Source organism: Saimiri boliviensis, chromosome 20 (assembly GCF_048565385.1).
Source record: "Saimiri boliviensis isolate mSaiBol1 chromosome 20, mSaiBol1.pri, whole genome shotgun sequence".
In the NCBI taxonomy this organism is placed as follows: Eukaryota; Metazoa; Chordata; class Mammalia; order Primates; family Cebidae; genus Saimiri; species Saimiri boliviensis.
Window position 1 is genome coordinate 25,142,124 of NC_133468.1, and position 22,852 is coordinate 25,164,975.

At 42.0% G+C, this 22,852-nt stretch overlaps 1 protein-coding gene across 1 annotated transcript in view; it reads right to left on the reverse strand.

Moving 5' to 3' along the window:
* Window positions 1-6,181: 6,181 nt before the first annotated feature.
* Window positions 6,182-22,852, reverse strand: part of ITK (IL2 inducible T cell kinase) — an 83,177-nt gene continuing 66,506 nt past the window's right edge. Inside the window, exons 12-17 of the mRNA XM_003934775.4 lie at window positions 20,565-20,736; window positions 19,886-20,102; window positions 18,572-18,636; window positions 18,365-18,483; window positions 15,143-15,300; window positions 6,182-11,550 (exon numbers count right to left, since the gene is read on the reverse strand). Coding sequence (XP_003934824.2) covers window positions 11,479-11,550; window positions 15,143-15,300; window positions 18,365-18,483; window positions 18,572-18,636; window positions 19,886-20,102; window positions 20,565-20,736 — 803 coding nt within the window. The 3' untranslated portion in view covers window positions 6,182-11,478. The remainder of the gene's footprint in view (window positions 11,551-15,142; window positions 15,301-18,364; window positions 18,484-18,571; window positions 18,637-19,885; window positions 20,103-20,564; window positions 20,737-22,852) is intronic.

The following is a 22,852-nucleotide window of genomic DNA, read 5'->3' on the forward strand; positions in this document are numbered from 1 at the left end:
AAAGCAACTCCCTGACCTCTGAGTTTTATTTGCGTGCTAAGGAGAGTAGTGTGGTCTTTTGAAGCCACTGTGTTGGAAATCCAGAGGCTTGCCTTTTGGTCCTAATTTTGCAACTAACAGAAGAATGATGTTAGGCAAGGAGTTTCACCCCTGTTTCCCCACCTATTAAATGAAGTAGGTTGGATGCACTCCAACTCCCCTCTGAAAGTGGAAAATGACATGAGTTAGAAAGAAGGACATGCGCCTCCCAGGTTTAAGGCGCTTCCGTAGCTCCCCACCACCCTCTGGATGAAGTGCATACTCTCTTCAGTGGCCTGGGAGGGTCTTCAAGAGCTGGCCGCTATCTCTCCATGTGAACAAGCTTGCTGCACTTCAGCTAAAAGGAACAGCTTTTAGTTCCTCAAAGTTGCTGTGTTCTCTGTTGTGTCTGACATTTGTACATGCAGGGCTCCTTGAATCACTCTTTCTGTCCCGGCATTCCCTCCACGTTCCACAATTTTTCCCAGTTTACCTGATGAAGTTCTGTTCACCTACTGGTATGCCTTTAGATGTCACTTCCTCCAAGATTCCTACGTGTCTGGGTTAGCTTGAGATGAGTTGTCTATGTGCCCTTAGCTGCCTGGCCTCCCTCTATCATCTAACTTACTATTCTGTGTTGTGATTGTCAGTACACTTGCCTGTATTCCACCATGAGACTATAAAATCTAAGGGAGCAGGGATATGTCTGTCTTGCTTTCCCACTGAGTCCCCAGAGCCTGGTACTTAACAGGAGTTCAGTGAAAATGGATGGAATGAACACCCATGAGTGAAAATTTTAAACTTTGCCATTGTCATGTGTAGCTGTCTGTCTAGTGCCTTCAGATTTCTTTCACATCCAACCCCAAGCTGTGCCATCAGCAATGAAATGGTAGAGGTTATCGGTTAGAATTGCTTTGCGATTTGCAAAACTGTGGCCCACGTGTTGTCCATGTGGTAACATTGCCTTGAGTTTTAGAAAATCTTCAAGTTACTTAGAGTATCGAGATCTCTATTTTAAAACTATCAGCAGATGCTGCTTCATAGACGCCAGTAATGAAGTATCTGGAATAGGCATGAAAGGAAAACATAAATAATAGTAATAATAATAATAATAATGGCTAACATTTACCAAGTTCATTACCTCACTTAATTTTTCACAATTTTTCTATGAGGAAAATAATTTTTCCCATTTTTGTAACTGAAGCAACTAAGGTTTAATAATTTGTCCAAGGTAGTGAAGTCAAACCCATGCTCTTTACCACAATCTCATACAGCTTCATTTCCCCCTTCCAACCTAAGTCAGTGTGTTTACTGATATGCTACCTTATTCCAAAAACATATTAAATGTAAGTTATAGGAATACGTTACATTAAAAAATTAAAAATCAGCAAGAAATTTTTAAAAAGGAAGGAAAAGGGTGCCAAGACGAGATGGAGAATAAAATATGCATAAGACCAAAAACGAAAACAAAACCGCAAGAGCAGTCACAAATCTACGTGCTATGAGCTTGCTAGCACATTTGGTTCTGAGCGTTTATGTGGATGGCAGGAAGAGAGAAACTTGATGGGCAGTTACATAATTTACACTGGCCATTCTGTAGACAGAACCTGACCACTTTTGCTCAAAATTGCCTCATTTTATAGATCAAGGAACAGAGGCCCAGGAAGCAGAAGGGTTGGCCAAGTCTGGCCAGACCACAAGACTTTCCCTAGGAAACTGGGTTGCCTATCTCTTTCTTTGTATTCTAAAGTAATTTGTTAAGGCATATATTTGAAACGAACATTTACTAAAGGTTTCTTTGAGGCGAGCCTCTATGTTAAGGATGTTACATGGATGGGTTCATTTCATCCTCACAAAATTCCAAGAAGTAGCCCCTGTTATTTTATAGATAGAAACTTAAGGACTGTTTTGTGGTGGCATCATTGCAGCTCTACGTCGGGCGGCTTGGCAATGCATACCCTCTATTCCCTGCTATATTTCTCTCATTTTCCACAACTTCTGAAGACCTGGCCTCTCTTGAAGGTCAGATCTTTTACACATAACTTGATAGCAAATAACATTTCATCTTTATTGAAACAAATACAATTTACAATAATTTTAGATAAGAGCTGATGAGGGACTGAGCATATTCTGAACTGGATTTGGAATGCAACAATGTAACTGAAGTACAATGGGTCAATGCTGCTGTACTCTTGGAGGGTAGTGTAAGTGGCCCTAAAATCAGTCCCACAGAATGCTTGGGAGCATTGGAACTTGGAGATAGTTAGGTCCGGCCTCAAGCCCCCATTCTGGTTCTTAATAATTGTGGGACTATGGGTCATTTCTCTGATCTACTGAGCCCTATACTTCTCATCTGTAACGCTGAGTTGATAATAATTTTACCTATTTCGGCCAGTCGCAATGGCTCACACCTGTAATCCCAGTACTTTGAGAGGCCAAGGCAGGTGGATCACTTGAGGCCAGGAGTTTGAGAGCAGACTGGCCAATATGGCAAAACCTGGTCTCTATTAAAGATACAAAGAATCAGCTGGGTGTGGTGGCACATGCCTATAATCCCAGCTATGTGGGAGGCTGAGGCATGAGAATAGCTTGAGCCTGTGAGGTAAAGGTTGCAGTGAGCCGAGATGATGCAGCTACATTCCAGCCTAGGCAACAGAGCAAAACACTGTCTTAAAACAAAACAAAACAGTATAACCCTTAGGTTCTTGTGACAATTAAATGAAATTTTAACATAACATACTAAACAGAGTCTGGTATATAATAAATGCTCAAAAATGGGGTTCTAATTCTAATTTTTTTTTTTTTTTTGAGACAGAGTCTCCGTCACTCAGGCTAGAGTGCAATGGCACAATCTCAGCTCACTGCAACCTCCGCCTCCCAGGTTCCGTTCTTCCTGCCTCAGCCTCCCGAGTAGCTGGGATTACAGGCGCTCACCACCACACCCAGCTAATTTTTTTTTTTTTTAATTTTTAGTAGAGATGGAGTTTTGCCACATTGGCCAGCCTGGCCTTGAATTTCCGACTTCAGGTGATCCACCCACCTCAGCCTCCCAAAATGCTGGGATTACATAATTTTTAAACATGGTTTGAATTTTGGTGTGATCCCTAGGAAGAAAGTAGAACTTGACAAAAGACCTAAGTGCTAATCTCACTTGTGTCAGGTAGCTCTACACCCCCAGGTGTGTGTGAGTTAGTCTCTCTGTGTATCACTGCCCCCCTCTGTCAAGTGAGACCCCCTCTTCACCCCTACTGCCCTCCTCAAATGGCTGTAGAGATCAAATGTAGTCTTAAATGGAAAAATACTTTCAGAAGGACAGAAAAGCAAAGCAAATGAGTGTCTGTGTCACTTATCTCAGCTTATGGAAACTTCTACTCAAAATCAGTCTTTGAGAAAATGCAAAGGAACTCGAAGCTTCATGGTAGCTCTACATGGATGTAGAGGGGTGTGCATGGAGGTCAACTGAGAGGGTAAGGAACGAGAATCTACAATTGACCTTTGAACTACATGGGTTTGAACTGCGTGGGTCCACTTACATACAGATGTTTGTCAATCGATATATTGGAAAAGTTTTTGGAGATTGACAACAATTTGAAAAAACTTACAGATGAATCTCATAACCTAGAATTAGCAAAACAATTAAGAAAAAGATGTGTCATGAATGCATACAATATACAGACATTACTCTATTTGATCATTTACAACCATAAAATATACACAAATCTGTGATTAAAAAGTTAAAATTTATCAAAACTTACACACAGACACAAACTCTGGACTGTGCCTTTCAGTTAGGAGAAATGTAAACAAACATAACAATGCAATATTAAATCATAAATGCAGAAAATTAACTGTAATCCATACTACACTACAGTGATTTTGTGACCATCTCTCTTTTTTTTTTTTTTTTTTTTTTTGAGACAGTGTCACTCTGTTGCCCAGGCTAGAGTGCAGTGGCATGATCTCAGCTCTCTGCCACCTCGGCCTCCCGGGTTCAAGTGATTCTCGTGCCTCAGCCTCCTGAGTAGCTGAGATTACAGGCGTGTGGCCCCATACCTGGCTAATTTTTGTGTTTTTAGTAGACATGGGGTTTCACCATGTTGGCCAGGTTGGTCCCAAACTCCTGACCTCAGGTGACTCTCATGCCTCACCCTCCCAAAGTGCTGGAATTACAGGTGTGTGCCACCACAGCTGACTAAGTTTTGTATTTTTAAGTACAGACAGGGTTCCACCATGTTGACCAGGCTGGTCTCAAACTTCTGACCTCAGGTGATCCTTCCGTCTTGGCCTCCCAAAGTGCTGGGATTATAGGTGTGAGTTACCACCCCTGAAATGGCCTGTGGCCATCTCTTGCTGCTACTGTGGTAAGCTCAAGTGTTGCCAGTACTTCTTCAAGTGCTGTGTGATGCTAATCATCCCTGAGTGAGCAATTCATCTCTCCGGTTAATTGGATACCAGAGTAAAATGTGGTATCTCCTGGTTCTCATGAAAAAAACATTTTTCATCATGGTTAGTGTAATACAGCAAACCTTGAATAACATTATGAAACCCACATAAAGTGACACCAGTGATGCTGGAAGTGTTCTCAAGAAGCAGAGAAAAAAGTTGAATTTCCTGGTATGTACCATAGATTGAGGTCTGCAGCTGCGGTTGCCCAGCATGTTAAGATGAATGAATTCAGCATAAAGACCACTGTAGAAAAAAAAGAAAAGAAAATTCATGCAGCTGTAGCTGCTGCTGTGCCAGCAGGTATGAAAACCTTGCGCTTTGGGTTAAATGCCTTTTTAGCTCATATCGAAAATGCACCCGTTAGGCAGGTGCATTGCCATGAAGATTGCTGTAAGAAAGACATACCCATAGACTCTCATATGAGTCATGAAAAAACGAAGTCATTATATGACAACTTAAAGCAAAAGAAAGGGGAAGGATCTAAAGCGGAAGGATTTAATGTCAGCAAAGACGGTTTGATAATTTCAGAGAGAGATTTGGCTTAAAAAATGTCAAGATAACAGGAGGAGCTTCTGTCGACCAAGAGGCAGCAGACAAGTTATCAGATACCATTAACAAAATCATGGAGGAGAAAGTGTATCTGCCTGAACAGATTTTTAATTTGGATGAAAGTACCCTATTCTGGGGAGCGGAGGGGAAAGTCACAAAGAACATTGATTAGTAAGGAAAAGAAGCGAGCATCAGGATTTAAGGCAGGAAAGGCGAGGCTAACTCTACTGTTTTGTGCCAATGCAGTCAGGCCTATCATCAGGGCTGCCCTTACCTATAAAGCTGCTAACCTCCAAGCCTTGGAGGGAAATGTTAAACACCAGCTGCCAGTATTTGGTCGTACAACAAGAAGGCTTGGACAATGAGAACTCTTTTTCTGGATTAGTTCCATTGATGCTTTGTCCATGAAGTCAGGAAGTATCTTGCCTCTAAGGGACTGCCTTTCAAAGTTCTTTTGATATTGGAGAATGCCCCTTGGTTATCTAGAACCCCATGAGTTCAGCACTGAAGGCTTCAAAGTGATCTACTTGCCCCCAAACACACCTCTAATCCAGCCTCTAGATCAGAGGGTCATAAGGACTTTAATGCCCATTATATACAGTACTCTTGGGAAAAGATTGTCAAGGCTGTTAAAAGAGAACCCTGATAGAAGATCAAGAAAGTCTGGAAGGATTACACCATCGAAGATGCTATCGTTGTTACAGGAAAAGCTGTGAAAGCCATCAAGCCCAAAATAACAAGTTCCTGCAGGAGAAAAATGTGTCCAGATATTGTACCTAATTTCACAGGATTTACAACAGAGCCAATCACAAAAACCATGAAAGAGATTGAGCATGGCCGGGCGCGGTGGCTCAAGCCTGTAATCCCAGCACTTTGGGAGGCCGAGGCAGGTGGATCACGAGGTCAAGAGATCGAGACCATCCTGGTCAACATGGTGAAACCCCGTCTCTACTAAAAATACTAAAAATTAGCTGGGCATGGTGGCGTGTGCCTGTAATCCCAGCTACTCAGGAGGCTGAGGCAGGAGAATTGCCTGAACCCAGGAGGCGGAGGTTGCGGTGAGCCGAGATCGCACCACTGCACTCCAGCCTGGGTAACAAGAGCGAAACTCTGTCTCAAAAAAAAAAAAAAAAAAAAAAAAAAAAAAAAAAAGAGATTGAGCATATGGCAAAAAGGTGGGTGAGGGGCATGTGTGAAGGGTCTCAAGATGTGGATCTTGGAAAAATCAAGGGCTAATAGATGTCACTCCAGAAGGATTAACGGAAAAATGATGATGTGATGGGGATGAGTGCTACTGAGCCAGCACCAGGCAATGAGGAAGAAGATGTAAAAGAGGCAGTGTCGGCCAGGCGCGGTGGCTCATGCCTGTAATCCTAGCACTTTCGGAGGCCGAGGTGGGTGGATCACCTGAGTTCAGGAGTTCAAGACCAGCCTGGCCATCATGGTGAAACCCCATCTTGTTGAAAAGAAAGAAAGAAGAGGCAGTGTCAGAAAACAAACTGATGTTGTAGACAATCTGGCGAAGGGTTTTGGTTATTCAAGGTTACTCTTGACTTCTTTTATGACATGGACCCTTCTATGACATGCGCACTGAAGCTAAAGCAAATAGTGAAAGAAGTCTTTGTGTCATACAGAAACATTTTTAGAGAAATGAGAAGGCAAAAGGTCAGACAGAAGTTACGATGCATTTCTCTAAAGTTACACTGAGTGTACCTGCCTCTCCTGCCTCCCGTTCCACCTCCTCCACCCCTTCTGCTTCTGTTACCCTTGAGACAGCAAGACCAACTCTCCTTTTCCTCCTTCCCCTCAACCTCCTCAACGTGAAGACAATGAGGATGAAGACCTTTATGATGATCCACCTCCACTTAATGAATAGTAAATATATTTTCTCTTCCATTTGATCACCTCCTAAAGGCCCCATCACTCAATACTATTGTACTGGAGATTGTCTCAATAGGAATTTTGGAGGAACACAAACATTCAAACCATAGCATGACTACTCAGCTGTTATTTTCCTCTGTACCACTTTCTAAGGTTCTCCTAAACTGACCCACACGGTTTTAAATAGTCCTTCTGTGAAAAAGCTCTCCTTAAATTATACTAATTTGAGTGTGACATATTTGGTCCCTAACTGATATCTTAAGTCATCTTTTTATATCATGTACCTGACAGAGCCATAGTAGATGAACAGTAACCATTTATGAAATAAATGACCTCTGAAACTCCTTCCACCACTCACTGTCCGTATGATTCTGTTACCCTACAAGCCAACTATACATTGTAACTTGGGGAGAATCTCAAAGTCATTGGGACACACTCTTACATGACCATACACGAACCCCTAGTGTGGTGCCAAGGGGTGGCTCTGGCAAGTAAACTTCAGTGCACTAAAATTTCAGCACCTCCACCATTAAAGCCCATGCAAATTAACATATATTCTGAAGTGAAACCATGTGCTTACTGTTCAAATGCAGCTTCCACGCCTAACCCGCTCTTCCTGACTAGGCCACCTTCCCAAGCCCTCTAACTGGGAATCTGCAGCTCCTTCTGCACCTACTGACACACACATTCCCCATCTTGCTGAATGGAGTATTTGTCTCTTCCTCAAAGGGTGGGCTTAGGTGTTAGGAGATTCCGAGGAGAGCAGGGACTGCAAGAAAAATCCACTGAGAAGCAAATCTGTTCCTCCAATCTGCTTTTGACTTTCTCATGTGGATGACTTAACAGTGAGATTCCAGCCCAGAGCTGAGCTCTAGGAAGGACTGCATGGAAGCCATGGGCTTTCTTACCCATGCTCAGTGGTCGACTGGCACATGAACTGACTCTGGCAATGGACCTGGACATTTGGTGGACTGAAAGGCACAGAGTGCTCAGTACACCAAAACTGTGACCACCCAGCCTTGATATTCCTGGGGTTTTCAGAGGGAAAGCTATTTTATTGCTATCCAACAGTGAGTGAAGAACTCCAGATTACAATTTCCATATGTCACACAGCAGATGACAGTGAATGATTAGGAAAAATAATATGGTACTGTGAAAAAGGCAGGAATCATCTCCAAATTAGTTTGTCTTCCACTGGCTTTGCCTTTTTCAAATCCATTCACTACGCTGCTGCCAGAATATATTCTTAAACACGAATCGCAAATTTGCCCTTCTCTTCCTGTGCAATGACATCTTTTCTACCTATAGGGTGAAATTCCATCCTCTTGGTCTTTGAATATATAGTTCTTGCCTAGATTTATAGTCTCATAGTCACAGTTTCAATTTACCCACCTCTTCTATCATCCTTATCTTTTCTGAGCGCGCGCACGCGCGCGCACACACACACACACACTCCAGCAATAGTGAACTGACAATAGCTTTCCCATACATCTTGCATACATCCTGTCCTCTCTACCTGGAAAGTATTTCTCTTATTTCTGCCCACTTATTTGCCTTATAAATCATACTTCTCATACTTTATCTTCAGAACTGGGGTAGACATTAGATCCTCTATGACAGTGCTTCGTAATGTATATACAATTACCTGCAGATCTTGTTAAAATGAAGATTCTTGCTCAGTAGGTGAGGAAGAAGCCTGAGAATCTGCATTTCTCACAACATGGTGATGTTATTGCTGCTGGTCCAGGGACCGCACTTTGAGTAGCAGGGCTCTAAGAGGTTTTCCTTGATGTCATCCTTTCCCTGTTAGATTCCATCACTTTTTCTGAGCTCTTCTCTTCTTTGACCACAGTTTTTTGTCATTGCCCTAATTGTTGTATTATAATTTTATTTATGTTTTCCTTTTCAATCAGACTAGGAGACTTTTTTTTTTAATATAAGTAAAGACTATGCCTTTTCCATCTTTGTCTGCATGAGGATACATACACTGAGCTCTGTGCATGACCCATAGGAACATTGATATTTACTTATTGAATGAATGTTGTTCAATGATATGTAGTCTTAACAACTGACTGTGGAAAATGAAACCATGTAACCATTCTTACCTAAGGAAAAGTCCTGAGAGTTTGCCAATTGAATAAATACAGAACCCAGGCCCTATGCACCATATTTATTAAAACACAGCTTTAACTGCTATACTCAGCTTTTAACTCTGTGTGCCCCACGAAGGATAACAAATATTTGTAAGATTTTTATTTTGAACACTAGCAGTGACTGTACATTAATAAATATGCATCTGATGCAAATATAAATACATAGTCAAAAGGTACAAAATGCAAAGTCTACAAAATGAAACTAGAACCAACACCCTGTATAAGGGAGTTCTCTACAAACACAGGGCACCATTTACAAAATGTGAGAGAAAAACCAGACAGGAAGCCCATTTTGTGGGATAGGCACTGGGAGGTGAAATATCTACACATTTCAGTTAAGGCTTTGATGAATCTGAGCTTGAAAAAGATAATACCATGCACAGGGGAATTTTCTAAGCCAAACCACAGAGATCGGTCAATTCCAATGTTTTCCTTCTAGACTGAATGTTCCAGAAATCATCTCTAATTAAGGGTTCCCAAAGATAATGTACAAAATTCTAAAAAGTAAACAGAGATAATTTTGGATAAGCAGAGTAAAATCATCTTCTGAATGACAGGGTTTTATCTTGAGGCTCTCTACTTCACAATAATTATAATTAAAGTTATGCATCCGAATCTCAAGCCAGTCAACATGTCACATGATTTAGAAAGAGCCAACTGCAACACCATCCTCTCATATATCAGGGAATATGCCTCCCCATGAAGTGTTCCAGAAGACTACAGCTCAAAGTTGGAATGATAATTAAAGGAAGAACTCATACTTCTACAGAAGAACCTTTTAAAGTTGCTTTGAAGCTCGTCTATAAATGGCTTCAAGCAGCCTGATGGGTTGGTTGTGAGAATTAAAGAGTTCATTAACTGAATAACTCCAAAGTCATTAACATGACCAAGATAAGGATATAAAGTAGGAAAAGGAGTGCCAGGGCAACACTCTTCGCTAGTGGTTCTATAGACTTCTTTACTGTCTTTCCATCTTTCCTCTCTGCTGTATTTATCCCCCCCTGCAATCCCTTTCATTTTCAGTAGGAGGCAGTGTTGAATAGGAATAAAGAATCTGTGTATTGGAGTCAGACAGATTTGGGCTAGAATCCCAGCTCTAGACTTTGTAGTTCCGTCACTTTGGGCAGATGTCTTGGCTTCTTAAAGCCTCAGTGACATTATTTGTAAAATGGGAATAATAATACTGCCTCATGGGGATGTGAACTCAGAGTGAACAGAGATTTTGCAGTAAAGACTCCTAGCTCAGTACATATTCACCTTGCATATAGAAGTGCTCAAGCCAGAGTAGGCATTCTCCTGCATCTTGGAAGTGCCAGTCAGTGCCTGACTGTTTCCATCTTGACGGTCTGAGCAAGAGCAGACTCTTTATTTCTCTCCTAGAATTTGGAGAGACTTGGAGTCTCAACCTTAAAATTGCTCAACCCTAAACAAGTTTCAATTGCTCACCAGGCCAACAACTAATCAACACAATGCTGCCCTCTGTTGATCAGGATTAGATAGTGCAGAGAGGGGGCTGATTCCCAGAGGCTGGAAAGGATGACCCCAAGAGTCAGTATTTACGAGTAATCGTTCTCAAGATGCTGGCGGAAGCATTCTGTGCAGAAGAGGAGACATAGTCACCTGCATAGCTTGGTATGAAGGATGAGCATGGGAATGATAAAACCTAAGGCCTCTCTTGTACCACGTAGTCATTGTCCTGGCACAGACATCAGATACCCAATGCTCCAAGCACGGGACCCGAACTGTTCACCCCAATCCATCCAGTGGGTCTCACCAAACTCCCTTCAAGGAGAGAGGCAGCAACGTACTCTGTAAAACCTCATAGAGCTGCTTCTCAGAGTATCCGGCCTCCTGTTGGAGCAGCTGCTCCACCATTCTCTGTGGCAGGAAGCTGCGGCTGACAGCATCGTAGCAACAGAGCACACTCTTTCTAACTTTGGTTAACTCACCAGTTTTCTTAGAAAAAGAGTCATGCTCTTTGCTCCCTTGCCCCCGTATCCTGGGATACTGTGTTGTTGGGTCAAATAAAAAGTCCCTTAAACCATAAACTTTAGATTCATGTTTAAAATAACAAAAATAGCAATCTGGGTCTTACTCATGTCTGTCTCTATTACTAAGAAGTGCAAGAAATGCTGCCTGAAAGCTGTCAGGTGGAGGTTTGTGTACCACATGTGACAAGAGGCTAGCGAGAGGGCAGAGACATCACTTCTGTTCTGGCCCAGCTCCCAGCTTGGTGGCTGACCCTCCAGCTGTGGCTTGACTGCCAGCCGTGGTCAGGATGCTACTTCTGTGGTAACTCAGGGACTGGCGCCACAGGCCAGGCTGCCTCTGTAGGGTCCTGGGCTGGTGGCGGCTTCTAATGCTCTATGGGAGGAGGACATACCCTTCCTCCATCAGGAACTGCAGCCCGTGGCCTGCTACTCAGTCTCTACTAAAGTCCCAGTTCTGCAATTTCAGCCAGTTGACGCAGCAGTCTGGAGAAAGCTGGCCGATCCTCTGGTCTCTGGAAAGGGAAAAAAGAACTCTATAAGTTCCTTGCATCTGTGTGTCAAAGGTAAGTCTAAAACAAACCAGAATTTAATAGCAGCATCCCTTGCAGATTTTTATATGCACTTCCACATTGACTGTATTCCATATACATTGCCCTAGTTGTTAATAGCAGGTATTCTGGAATCCAGTGGAGTAGTGTTCAGTCTCAGTTTTACCACTAATTAGCTGTGTGACATTGAGCAGGTTACTTAACCTCTGTGAACCTCAGTTTTGTCATTTGCAAAATGGGGACAATAATAGTATCTACTTCATTAAATTGTTTTGAGAATTAAATAAATCACATATAAAAATAAACCATGAAATTATTGCTAAAGAACACCAAAAAATGAAATATCTGTGTACAAGACTCAGAAAATATCTACAGGATCTGTATGAGAAAAAAATAAAAGTTCTAACGAAATAAAGCGAAGATCTAAATAAATGGAGAGACATTCCATGCTCAGGGACAGAAAGGCACTACAGTGTTAAAATGTTAGTTCTTTCCAACTTGATCTACAGATTAAATACAACTCTAATAAAAATCTCAGCACGTTATTTTGTAGACATTGACAAACTGACTCTAACATTTATGTGGAGAAGCAAAAGACCCAGAGACACAATATCATAATGAAGAAGAACAAAGCTGGAAGATTGACCCTACCTGACTTCAGGACTTACTCTAAAGATACAGTAATAATGACACATGGTGCTGGTGAAAGAATCAACAAAAAGATTAATGAACCAGCCCAGATATAGATCCAAATAAATATAGTAAACTGATCTTTGACAAAGGAGCAGAGGAGAAAGAGTATAATCTGTTCAACAAACAGTGCTGTAATAATTAGACATCCATACAGAAAACAGTGACTCTAGTCACAAACCTTACTCCTTTCAGGAAAATTAACTCAAAGTGGATCAAAGTCCTAACTGTAACATGCAAAATTATAAAAACTTCCATAAGATAACATAGGAGGATATCTGGGTGACATTGGGCTTGGGGATGAGTTTTTAGATATAATACCAAAAGCATAATTCATGAATAATTAAGTTGATGATGAGCTTTGTTAAAATATTTTAAAAGTCTGCTCTGTGAAAGACACTGTCAAGGGAATGAGAAGAAAAGTCACAGAACAGGAGAAAATATTTGCAAGATACATATCTGATAAAGCACTTGTATCCAAAATACGCAAAGAACTCTTAAAACTCAACAGTAAGAAAGTAAACAACCTGATTGAAAAATGGGCAAAAGATCTGAATAGATATCACCAAGAAGATATACAGGTGTCAAATAAACATATGAAAATGTTCTTAACATTATATGTCACTAGGAAAATGCAAATTAAAACAATGATGTAATATAACTACACATCTATTAGAACCACTGAAATCCAAAACCACAAATGCTAATGAGGAACTCTCGTTGCTGGGCTAATGTAAAATAGTACAGCTACTTTGGAAGACATTCTGGCAGTTTCTTAAAAAGCTAAACATAGCCTTACCATATGATTCAGCAAGCATACTCTTAGGCACTTACCCAATCGAGTTGAAAATTTATGTGCATACAAAAACCTGCACATAAACATTTATAGCAGCTTTATTCATAATCACTTAAAACTGAAAGCAAGCAAGATTTCCTTTAGTAGGTAAATAAACAAACAGTGGTATATCCATACAATGGAATATTATTTAGCAATAAAAAGAAATGAGCTATCAAGCCAAAAAGCCATGGAGTGACCTTAAAGGCATATTACTAAGTGAAAGAAACCAGTCTGCCTGGATGCTCACACCTGTAATCCCAGCACTGCAGGAGGCCTGAGGTGGGTGGACTGCCTGAGCTCATCTGGGCAGCATGGCAAAACCTTGTCTCTACAAAAAATGCAAAAAAATTAGCTGGGCATAGCGGCTCATGCCTGTGGTCCCAGCTACTTGGGAGGTGAGGTGGGAGATTCACTTGAGACTGGGAGACAGAGGTTACAGTGAGCTGAGATCATGCCACTGCACTCCAGCCTGGGTAACGGACATCCCATCTCAAAACAAAACAAAACAAAACAAAACAAAAACTCAAACAAACAAAAAAACCTGAAAGCAACCAAGATTTCCTTTAGTAGGTAAATAGATATGCAAACTGTGGTATATCCGTACAATGGAATATTATTTGTCAACAAAAAGAAATGAGCTATCAAGCCATGAAAAGACATGGAGGGACCTTAAAGGCATACTACTAAGAGAAAGAAATCAGTCTGAAAAGCACACATGCTGTATGATGCCAATATATGACATTATGGGAAAGGCAATACTATGGAAACAGTACAGAGATGAGCAGTTGCCAGTGGTTTGGGGATGAGGAGAGGGATAAATGGGGGAAGCACAGGAAATTTTTACGGCAGTGAAACTATTCTGTCTGCTATTATAATGGCAGATACATGGCACTATTCATTTATCAAAACCTACAGAAATCTAGAGCACGAAGACTGAACCTTCGTGTAAACTATGAACTTTAGTTAATATAACGGATCAATAAAGGTTCATGAATTCTAACAAATTATCACACTCTTGCCAAATGTCAGTGAACAGAGAAACTGTTCAGGTGAGGAGGGTATTTGAGAACTCTGTACTCTTTGTTAAAAAATAAAGTCTATAAATTTAAAAACTCAACAAAAGATGTTTAAAAAAGGAAAAAGTGCTAACTGAACATCAGCTGTCATTATTATTGTAGTCAATCCTTATGAAGTGGATAAGATTTGTTTCATGCCCTTGTTTATGACTTTATTGTTTCTTTGTTTCTCATTATAAAGGCTCTATGAACTCATACATCAAGCATTATTTAATTCTCTTAACAGTAAGAAAAAGGAAGTTCAGAGAATTGTCAAAGATAAATGGCAAATAAATGGTAAAGCTGAGACAAAATCCTAGTGTTCTAAATTGTTTGTATTCCACTTTGTTGTCCTACAATGATATGAATTTTTATTAATTCTCTATTTCAGCAACTTACCACTTTGGCCGAAATGTACGATTTTCTAACTCACCAAAGACCATCTAAGACTCATGTTGATGGGGCTCAACCCATGGCCGGCAATCCAAGGAGGGGATAAATGAGCCAGCCAGGTGGGCACAAAGTAAGTGGCTCCCCATTTTAAATTGCTGAATGAATAAAATGAATTCAAATTAAGCGATTTTAGTATTTTCACAGTGTGAGTGAACTTTGTTCCCCAAATTATAGAACTAACTTCATGTACTTTTAATGGTTTTATGATATCACAGATTTTATTTCTTTTCTCAGAAAATCGAGAAGGAAGTTGGCATAGGCCACATCCCGTCCTCCTCTCTGAAGTTATGCTTATGGCTTGTGACATTATATAGTAAACAAAATAATATTTAAGGTCACCGTCAGCTCCATTAGTGATGGGGATCTATCCCGTTAAAAGACCCTCGAAGTCATGTTGTTGTTAATCTCCATGAGTCATCCCTCTTGCCTTATCCTTCAGAGAGGGTTACTTTCTCTAGGGAAGGAGGCAGGACCTGAAATTGTATATGACAATGCAGCGGGAAGCACTTCCTCCACTGACCTCTTTCCAGCAGTGATTCATAATCTGGTAGACATGTGAGGAGGCTAGCCGGGGCTTGTACAACCGAAATCCGGTACTGATGTCTTCTACCACCTCTGAGTTGCTTCGGTTTTCATATGGGATTTTGCCTTCACTGAAAACTTCCCACATCAGCACACCTACGAGAAATGGTGAGCACAGCACAGTGAATGACAAAGCCCACAGACAGCAAACCAACCAACCTGCCTCTAGAAATGTCAGACTCCTTGGCATTAGGATTCACGTGCTACCTCCAGAAGTACATCAAGTCTCCCTGAGGTTTATTAGGCCTGTCCTATTTTAAAGAACTGAAATTTTCCAACCTTTCTAGTGGAGAAGGATTTTCAAGATGGACCCTTTGTTATATCAAACTCAAATGCTGCCACTAACAGTTGTAGACTCAAATGCCAACGTGCAATAGGCAAATGAATGGAGTGCAGGAAGTGTGATAGGGGAGAATTGTGGCAAATGAGATAAAGAGCTCCGTCTTAAGGAAACAGCTATGATTTGACTCCAGCCAAAGTATGGCACATGAAAATGAGGGATCAGAATTGTAACACTTTCTGATTTTTAAAAAGGAAGTCAAAAATTAAGAGGTGAACTTCTTGAATTTTAAAAATACCATGTAGACCAAGCAGAATACATCTTTGGCTCGTCTCTTTTTGACCTCTGATTTAATCCTTTTCCTTTCTTCTTCTGCCCTTAGTACAATTGTCAGCTTTGTCCTTATTATATGCTGATATAGTCACAGGATGTCAGACCAGGAAGACTGCTTGTAAATCACCTAATCCAGTGCTTTGCAAGGTTTGTTCCAGAGAATCTTAGAGTAGACATTCCCAAAGCACGATCCCCAAAACACCGAATAAAAATCATCTCAGAGGCTTGTTCAAGTGGCAGGTTCCTGCGCCCCAGGCCAGACCCAGTGGAACAGAATCTCTAGGGGTTACTCAGAGGTGCCTCAGGAGTTGGAAATCCACAACCTGACCTTAGATAAGAGTGTTTATCAACCCAAGATACCAGAATTTTTAGTGAAAATTGTTTTGAATGTGTGCTGCTGCTAAAACATGGTTTCAGAACGATTGCCTTACTACATAGATGCATAGATGAGAAGTGAATAGATGAAAATATTGATGAAGTGCAAAGAGGTTGACTTGTTCAGAATAGCACACCGCTAATTAGGGCAAAAACCTTAAAACATACAACAAAGTCCAGTGGGCTGATGCAGGCATGGAGCTCTTAGCCCATCCAGGCTTCTGCTGCTTAGGCTGGCACCCCCAGTTTTCTCATACTTTTTTTTCATTGATCCCTTTCTATTCTGCATCCATCCATCAACCTCATTTCTGGGCTCTCTTCAAGTAATATGTCATAGGCAGGGATGAATTTCAATAAGATACAGCAGGAAATTCCCAGGCTGACACCCTTTGGCTGAATAAACCCCATTCAGAATCAGAAGGTGAATGTGCTGAAGTGGTCATTGCTCCAGATGTCTCATTCTGGGGCCCTTGCTTGGTGCAGTGTGATCAGTTTCACCACCCATAGTGAGATGACTACAATCAGCCCCAACCTTCCTAGTTATACACACTGGGGAGAGGAGAGTCATCCAAGAATGCTGTCAGCACAATTTATTTCAAGTCCACTCTGTAACCTAAGCCTCGTTAACAAAGTGTGGTGGATAGCGGACTGTTTTAAGTGGATAGCGGACTGTTTTAAGTAATAGGTAGGATTCATAATTAACAAACCACTTGGCTCCTAGAGATGGATAGTGTAAAACGCTGGAGAAGATTTTTAAGACTCACTCTTCTCCTAAGAGATTTACCTAGCAAACCTTCCCCTGGTTTTGACTACTAGTAAGCCCTTATCAAACCCTTCCTTCATACTGAATGGCAAAAATCAATTTTCAACCAGCTCTTGTCCATGGTATAATTCTTCTTGTAATCCAAATCAAAAAGGTTGTCTGGTATATTTTTTTGTACACTTTAGTATGCACAAACTATGACTTCAGGTGACATGACAAGTCCAGCAAGAACACTTGGTACATCCTGCCATACCAACATCATTCATTCATTCATTCATTCACTCCTTATGATGGCCTGCCGGCTTCACTGCCTGTTGTTCTCCCACTAAGTTAGTACCCCCTATTCTTTGAGTGCACCAAGTTTTTGCTCTCCAAATGGTGACAGCTCCCTCCTATCATATGTCTCTGCTCACATATTACCTTCTTAGAAAGACCTTCCCATATCACACTATTCAAAGCAGACCCTCTCTCCATTCTAGTCACTCTGTCCCATTACTGTTTTATTTTATTCATAGCACCTACTCATGATTGCCTGGCCTTATCTTCTATACCTTAGCTTGTTTGTGATTATTATTGTTTATGATTGTTATTATGATCTTTTGTGATTTTCTGTCTCCTCTCCCATCTCAAATTTAGTTCCAAAAGAATAGAAGTCTTGCCGGGCATGGTGGCTCACGCCTGTAATCCTAGCACTTTGGGAGGCCAAGGCAGGAGGATCAAGAGGTCAATAGATCGAGACCATCCTGGCCAACATGGTAAAACCCCATCTCTAGCAAAAATACAAAAAAATTAGCTGGGTGTGCTAGTGCACACCTGTAGTTCCAGCTACTTGGGACGCTGAGGTAGGAGAATCGCTTGAACCTGGGAGGTTGCAGTGAGCTGAGATTGCACCACTGCACTCTAGCCTGGCAACAGTGCAAGCCTGTGTCCTGAAAAAAAAAAAGAACAGAAGTCTTTTCTGTCGTATGAACCATTGCATCCTTGGCACCTAGATTAGCCCTTGGCATTGAATAGATGCTCAGTTAATTGTTGTTGAATGAATGAGTAAAATATTAATACTTATTGAGATAAGTATGGAAATGTAATGTTTGACAAAACATGGTCCCTGCCTTCAAGGGCCTCCTATTTGAATTTCCTGACTTCAGCTTTTGACTTTACAGCAGCTGGCACCAGAATGCTGTTTCCACTTTTATTTTAACCCCCACCACCATGTCCAATATCTCTAAAAACAAATGCAATAATGAGGGCTCCTTCACTGTTTTCAGGGCCTTTCTTACACAACCCTCCAGTGGGACACCCTCACGACACAATACAGGGTTCAGGGTGGGTAGGATTGTCAGCATTTGATAAAGGCAACATCTGGTCTGCAGCCCAGATCGCGGGGCGGCGGGGCCCAGCATGACACTCACCAAATGACCACACATCCGACTTGCTGCTATAGCGACTGAAAGAGAAAACTTCTGGGGATGCCCACTTCACTGGGAATTTGGTGCCTGTGGAACTGGTGTACTGATCATCAAGAACGAACCTGGGAGAGAGTGAAGGGAGAAGGTCAGAATGTTCCGGGGCCTGAGTCCCATTCCTGAGACTTCACTGGCACCACATTCCTCTTTTACCTTGTCATCCCAAAGTCGGACACCTTGATGACTTGGTTTTCTCCCACCAAACAATTTCGGGCAGCCTGGAGAGGAGACAGAAAAACAGCAAGGGAGGGAAAACTGTTGACGGGTCATCAGTAGTTAAGGAGTCTCCCCTAATCACAGTCCTTTGCTTTACTGTGTGCTGTCCTACAAGGGCATCACCAAGCTTTACAAACGTTAATTAAGCTTCACAAATGCCTGCTGGAAGTTAACTGGAAAGCTGAATGTGTAAGATTCACGATCAAGATGAGCGAGTTTATCTTCATTCTTGAGTTCTAATTAGAAGAGAAATCCATGGTGATGTCTAGCCAGAGATAGGCTCTGACGCAACCTGATGTGATAGGAAATGTTAACATCAGGGATAATAGGAAGAAAGTGTCTCCCAGTTGACTAAAGAAAGAATAGTTTGACATTGTTAATCCTCTTAAAACCATTCTTCCAAAGGGAGAGTACCTGACCCCTAATTAGTATTATAGAATGTTGCATTGAAAGAGCCCTTAGAGATAATACCACAGTGTATCTCAAATTATTTTTCTTCCTTTCTTTTTTTTTTTTTTTTGACAGAATCTTACTCTGTCGCCCAGGCTGGAATGTAGTGGCATGATCTCAGCTCACTGCAATCTCTGCCTCCCGGATTCAAGCGATTCTCCTGCCTCAGCCTCACGAGTAGCTGGGGTTACAAGTGCCCACCACCAGGCTCAACTAATTTTTTGTATTTTTAGCAGAGACAGGGTTTCACCCTGTTGGCCAGGCTGGTCTCGAACTCCTGACCTCGTGATTCACCCGGCTCCACCCCTAAAGTGTTGGGATTACAGGTGTGAGCCATCACGCCCGGCCGTGTGTCTCAAATTTTAATGTGCAGATGAATTATATGGGGAATGTGTTCAAATGAATATTCCTGAGTCCCAGCCACCAGAGATTGTGAGAGTTGCTTAAGAGTTTCCCCAGTGTGATTCTGGTAGAATAACACCTTCAGACAAACTCAGTTTCTTCCATTTACCAAGAGGAAACTGAGTCACAGAGAGGTTAAGAAGGAGTGGCAGTCATCTCCATTTTGGAAGAATGTAAACTGACATGCAGCAGGTAAAAGAGTTTAGGCCGGGATTAGGGCCCAGATTTAAGTCCACATGAAGTACTTTCCACTAGGACCACTCAAAGCGGTGGAGGAAGCGAGAAGTTGAGAGAAGAAAGGAGATTGTGAGGTATTATTTATTAGTGCATTCCCAGCCATTTCAGGGGGACATGTCCCTTCACCCTGCACCTGTGGGTATTCACCCTGCATGCCCATACCAAGTCTCGGTGGATGACACACGCCTCTTCCAGGTAGGCCATGCCCTCACACACATCCAGACACATGCCCAGCAGGGTCTCTGCAGCAAAAAGCCCCCGCTGGCTGCGCAGATAATCCGACAGGCAGCCGTGCTCCATGAACTCAAACACCAGGCAGATGGGGGCCTGCTCCAGGCACACCCCATACAGCTGGACCAGTTTGGGATGAGACAGTTTCCTGGAAGAAAAAAACAAGGGGTAAAATGGTCTAAACTTAGTCTCTTCCAAAAATGCTGTAAATATTAGGGTGCTGGAATAGTCAATGGTCATTTTGTCTATTATGGTTTGGATGAAAATAATATTCATTTCCTCCCCAAAACAAAAACATGTCATTGGAGCTGAGACCTGACAAATGGCAAGGAGTCAGCTGTGAGTGTGAAGATGAGCAGAGGCCCATTATGGCTGGCATGTCATGGACCAGAGGAAAGATGGGTAGGAGCTGAGAAGGGAAGGTGGGTATAGCCATGGCGGGCCTTGGAAACCACTGTGAAGAGTCTGATTTTATTCTTTGTGCAATAGGAAGCCACTGCTGGGAATTTGCACAGGGAGATAGTAGCACATGACATTTGCATGGTACTTCAGGAACACAGAACCGATGTTCCCCCCCGAGTTTCAGCACATCCTTGTTTCGGCCACTCACATCATGACTTCAGCCTCCTCTATGAAGTCGTCTTCTGACATAGCCCCTTCTCGAATGGTTTTGATAGCCACCTTGTCCTTGTTGAGCCAGTAGCCCAGATGCACCAACCCAAATTGCCCACTGCCAATCTCTTGCACAAAAGTGAGCTCCGAGGGATCGATCACCCATTTCCCTGAAAGAAAGAGAGAGAGTTCTCTAGGGTTGGCAAGCAGTAGATATAAGGTATTGGGATACCAGGGGACTGTAAAGCCCTACCTAGAATTTTAGCCTATTGTTAATATAATTCAGAGAGGGCAAATAAATTATCTTTTCCCCACATAATAACATTGGATATGCCGGAAAACTATGAGAATATGTGTGGGAAGGTAACATGGAGAAAAGATGGAGAAGGGCATGAATCAAGATATTAAAGAAACTATATTAATCAAAATACTAACGAAAGGGTTCTTGCAATGTTCCAACCAAATCTATGTTTGACCGTGAATTTTTTATTGTCATTTTTTACACTAAGTAAATTCCATTTGAGCTGATCATTTATTCATTCATTCATCTATCAAGAGCATCTGCTATATACACAGCACTCTGCTAGGCCTTGCTGGTGGGGTTTGGGGGGCAGTTAAAGAGATAGTTTCAAAGAGAATTTGTGCAGAGGCACAAGCTAGCACGGTGTCTGGCACATGGGAGGCGCTCAAAGAATGTTTAGCAAACAAATACCAGATCCCAAGGCTCAATTTTCTCACTGTCAAAATGAGTGGGTTGACCAGATAATATCTGAGATCCTATCCAGCATGGACACATTAAGACTCTACATTTATTAAAATACCCTTATTTTCATAAGGAGGCTAAAGAGTCATTACCCTTCCCCAATGCTTGGTCTCGTACTTAAATAGCCAAATTTTTACCTCTTTGAGGCAGAGACTCAACAGCAAGCAGTATTGAGCACCAGTAGGTACTGTGTGCCAGACATGGTGCTGGTTAGGGATAAAGCCCATGTGTGGCAGTGGTTCTCAAATTATTGCCCTCTGGCCACCTGTATCAAAGTCACCTAGCATGCTTGTTTAAAATGTAGACTCAGCAGAGCACAGTGGCTCATGACTGTAATCCCAACACACTGGGAGGCCGAGGCAGAAGGATTGCTTGAGCCCAGGAGTTCAAGACCAGCCAGGGCAACATAGTGAGATCCTGTGTCTACAAAAAATTTTTAAAAATTAGCCAGGCATGGTGGTGCGTGTCTGTAGTCACAGCTACTCGGGAGGCTGAGGTGGGAGGATCCCTTGAGCCCAGGATGTCAAGGCAGCAGTGAGCCATGATTACGCCAGTGCATCTCCAGCCTGGGTGACACAGCAAGACCCTGTCAGAAAAAAAAAAAAAAAAAGTAGACTCCAGGACACTATCAAGGATTGCGTTTTGGTGAGTGTTTGGGTAGGAGCCAGGAGTCAACATTTTTAACAAGCATTCCAGAAGACTTTGGTGCACACTCAAGTTTGAGAACCACCAACCCAGGAGAGAAATGAAAATTAGACCAGCCTTCTCCATAAGCAGCACACAATTGGAACCAAGGGATGCAAAGCCAAATGCCTTCAGAGTCCAGGCAGATAATCCCAAGTGAGTGAAGCAATTCTGCAGGACCAGAAAACATAGTAGAGGCTGCAGCACTGGAGGTCATGCCACGCCTAAAGGCAGTCCAAAGAATTTTAGCACTCTCTTATGCAGACTTCTAGATGCTGTCAGCTTGCTGTTCTTGTAATAGTCTGATACTCAACCAACTAGATGATATAAAAGTTCTAGAAGATGGTGGAAACACAGTACTAATTCATGATTTTCTAATATTATTCTAATAGTATTTAGCAGAATGCTCTATACAAAGTAGGTGCTTAATAAACACTTGATTAATGAACTCTTCACTAGCACCAATGGCCACTGATTTGACCTAGAGAAATGTGCTCATATATGTACGTCCCTAATACACAATGTAAATATTCATTAGTGCCATCATCTCTAGATATATAGTATACTTGTTTTTTGTTTTGTTTTGTTTTGTTGTTTTTTTTTTTTTTTTTGAGACGGAGTTTCGCTCTTGTCACCCAGGCTGGAGTGTAATGGCGCGATCTCGGCTCACCGCAACCTCCGCCTCCTGGGTTCAGGCAATTCTCCTGCCTCAGCCTCCTGAGTAGCTGGGATTACAGGCACATGCCACCATGCCCAGCTAATTTTTTGTTTAGTAGAGACGGGGTTTCACCATGTTGACCAGGATGGTCTCGATCTCTCGACCTCGTGATCCACCCGCC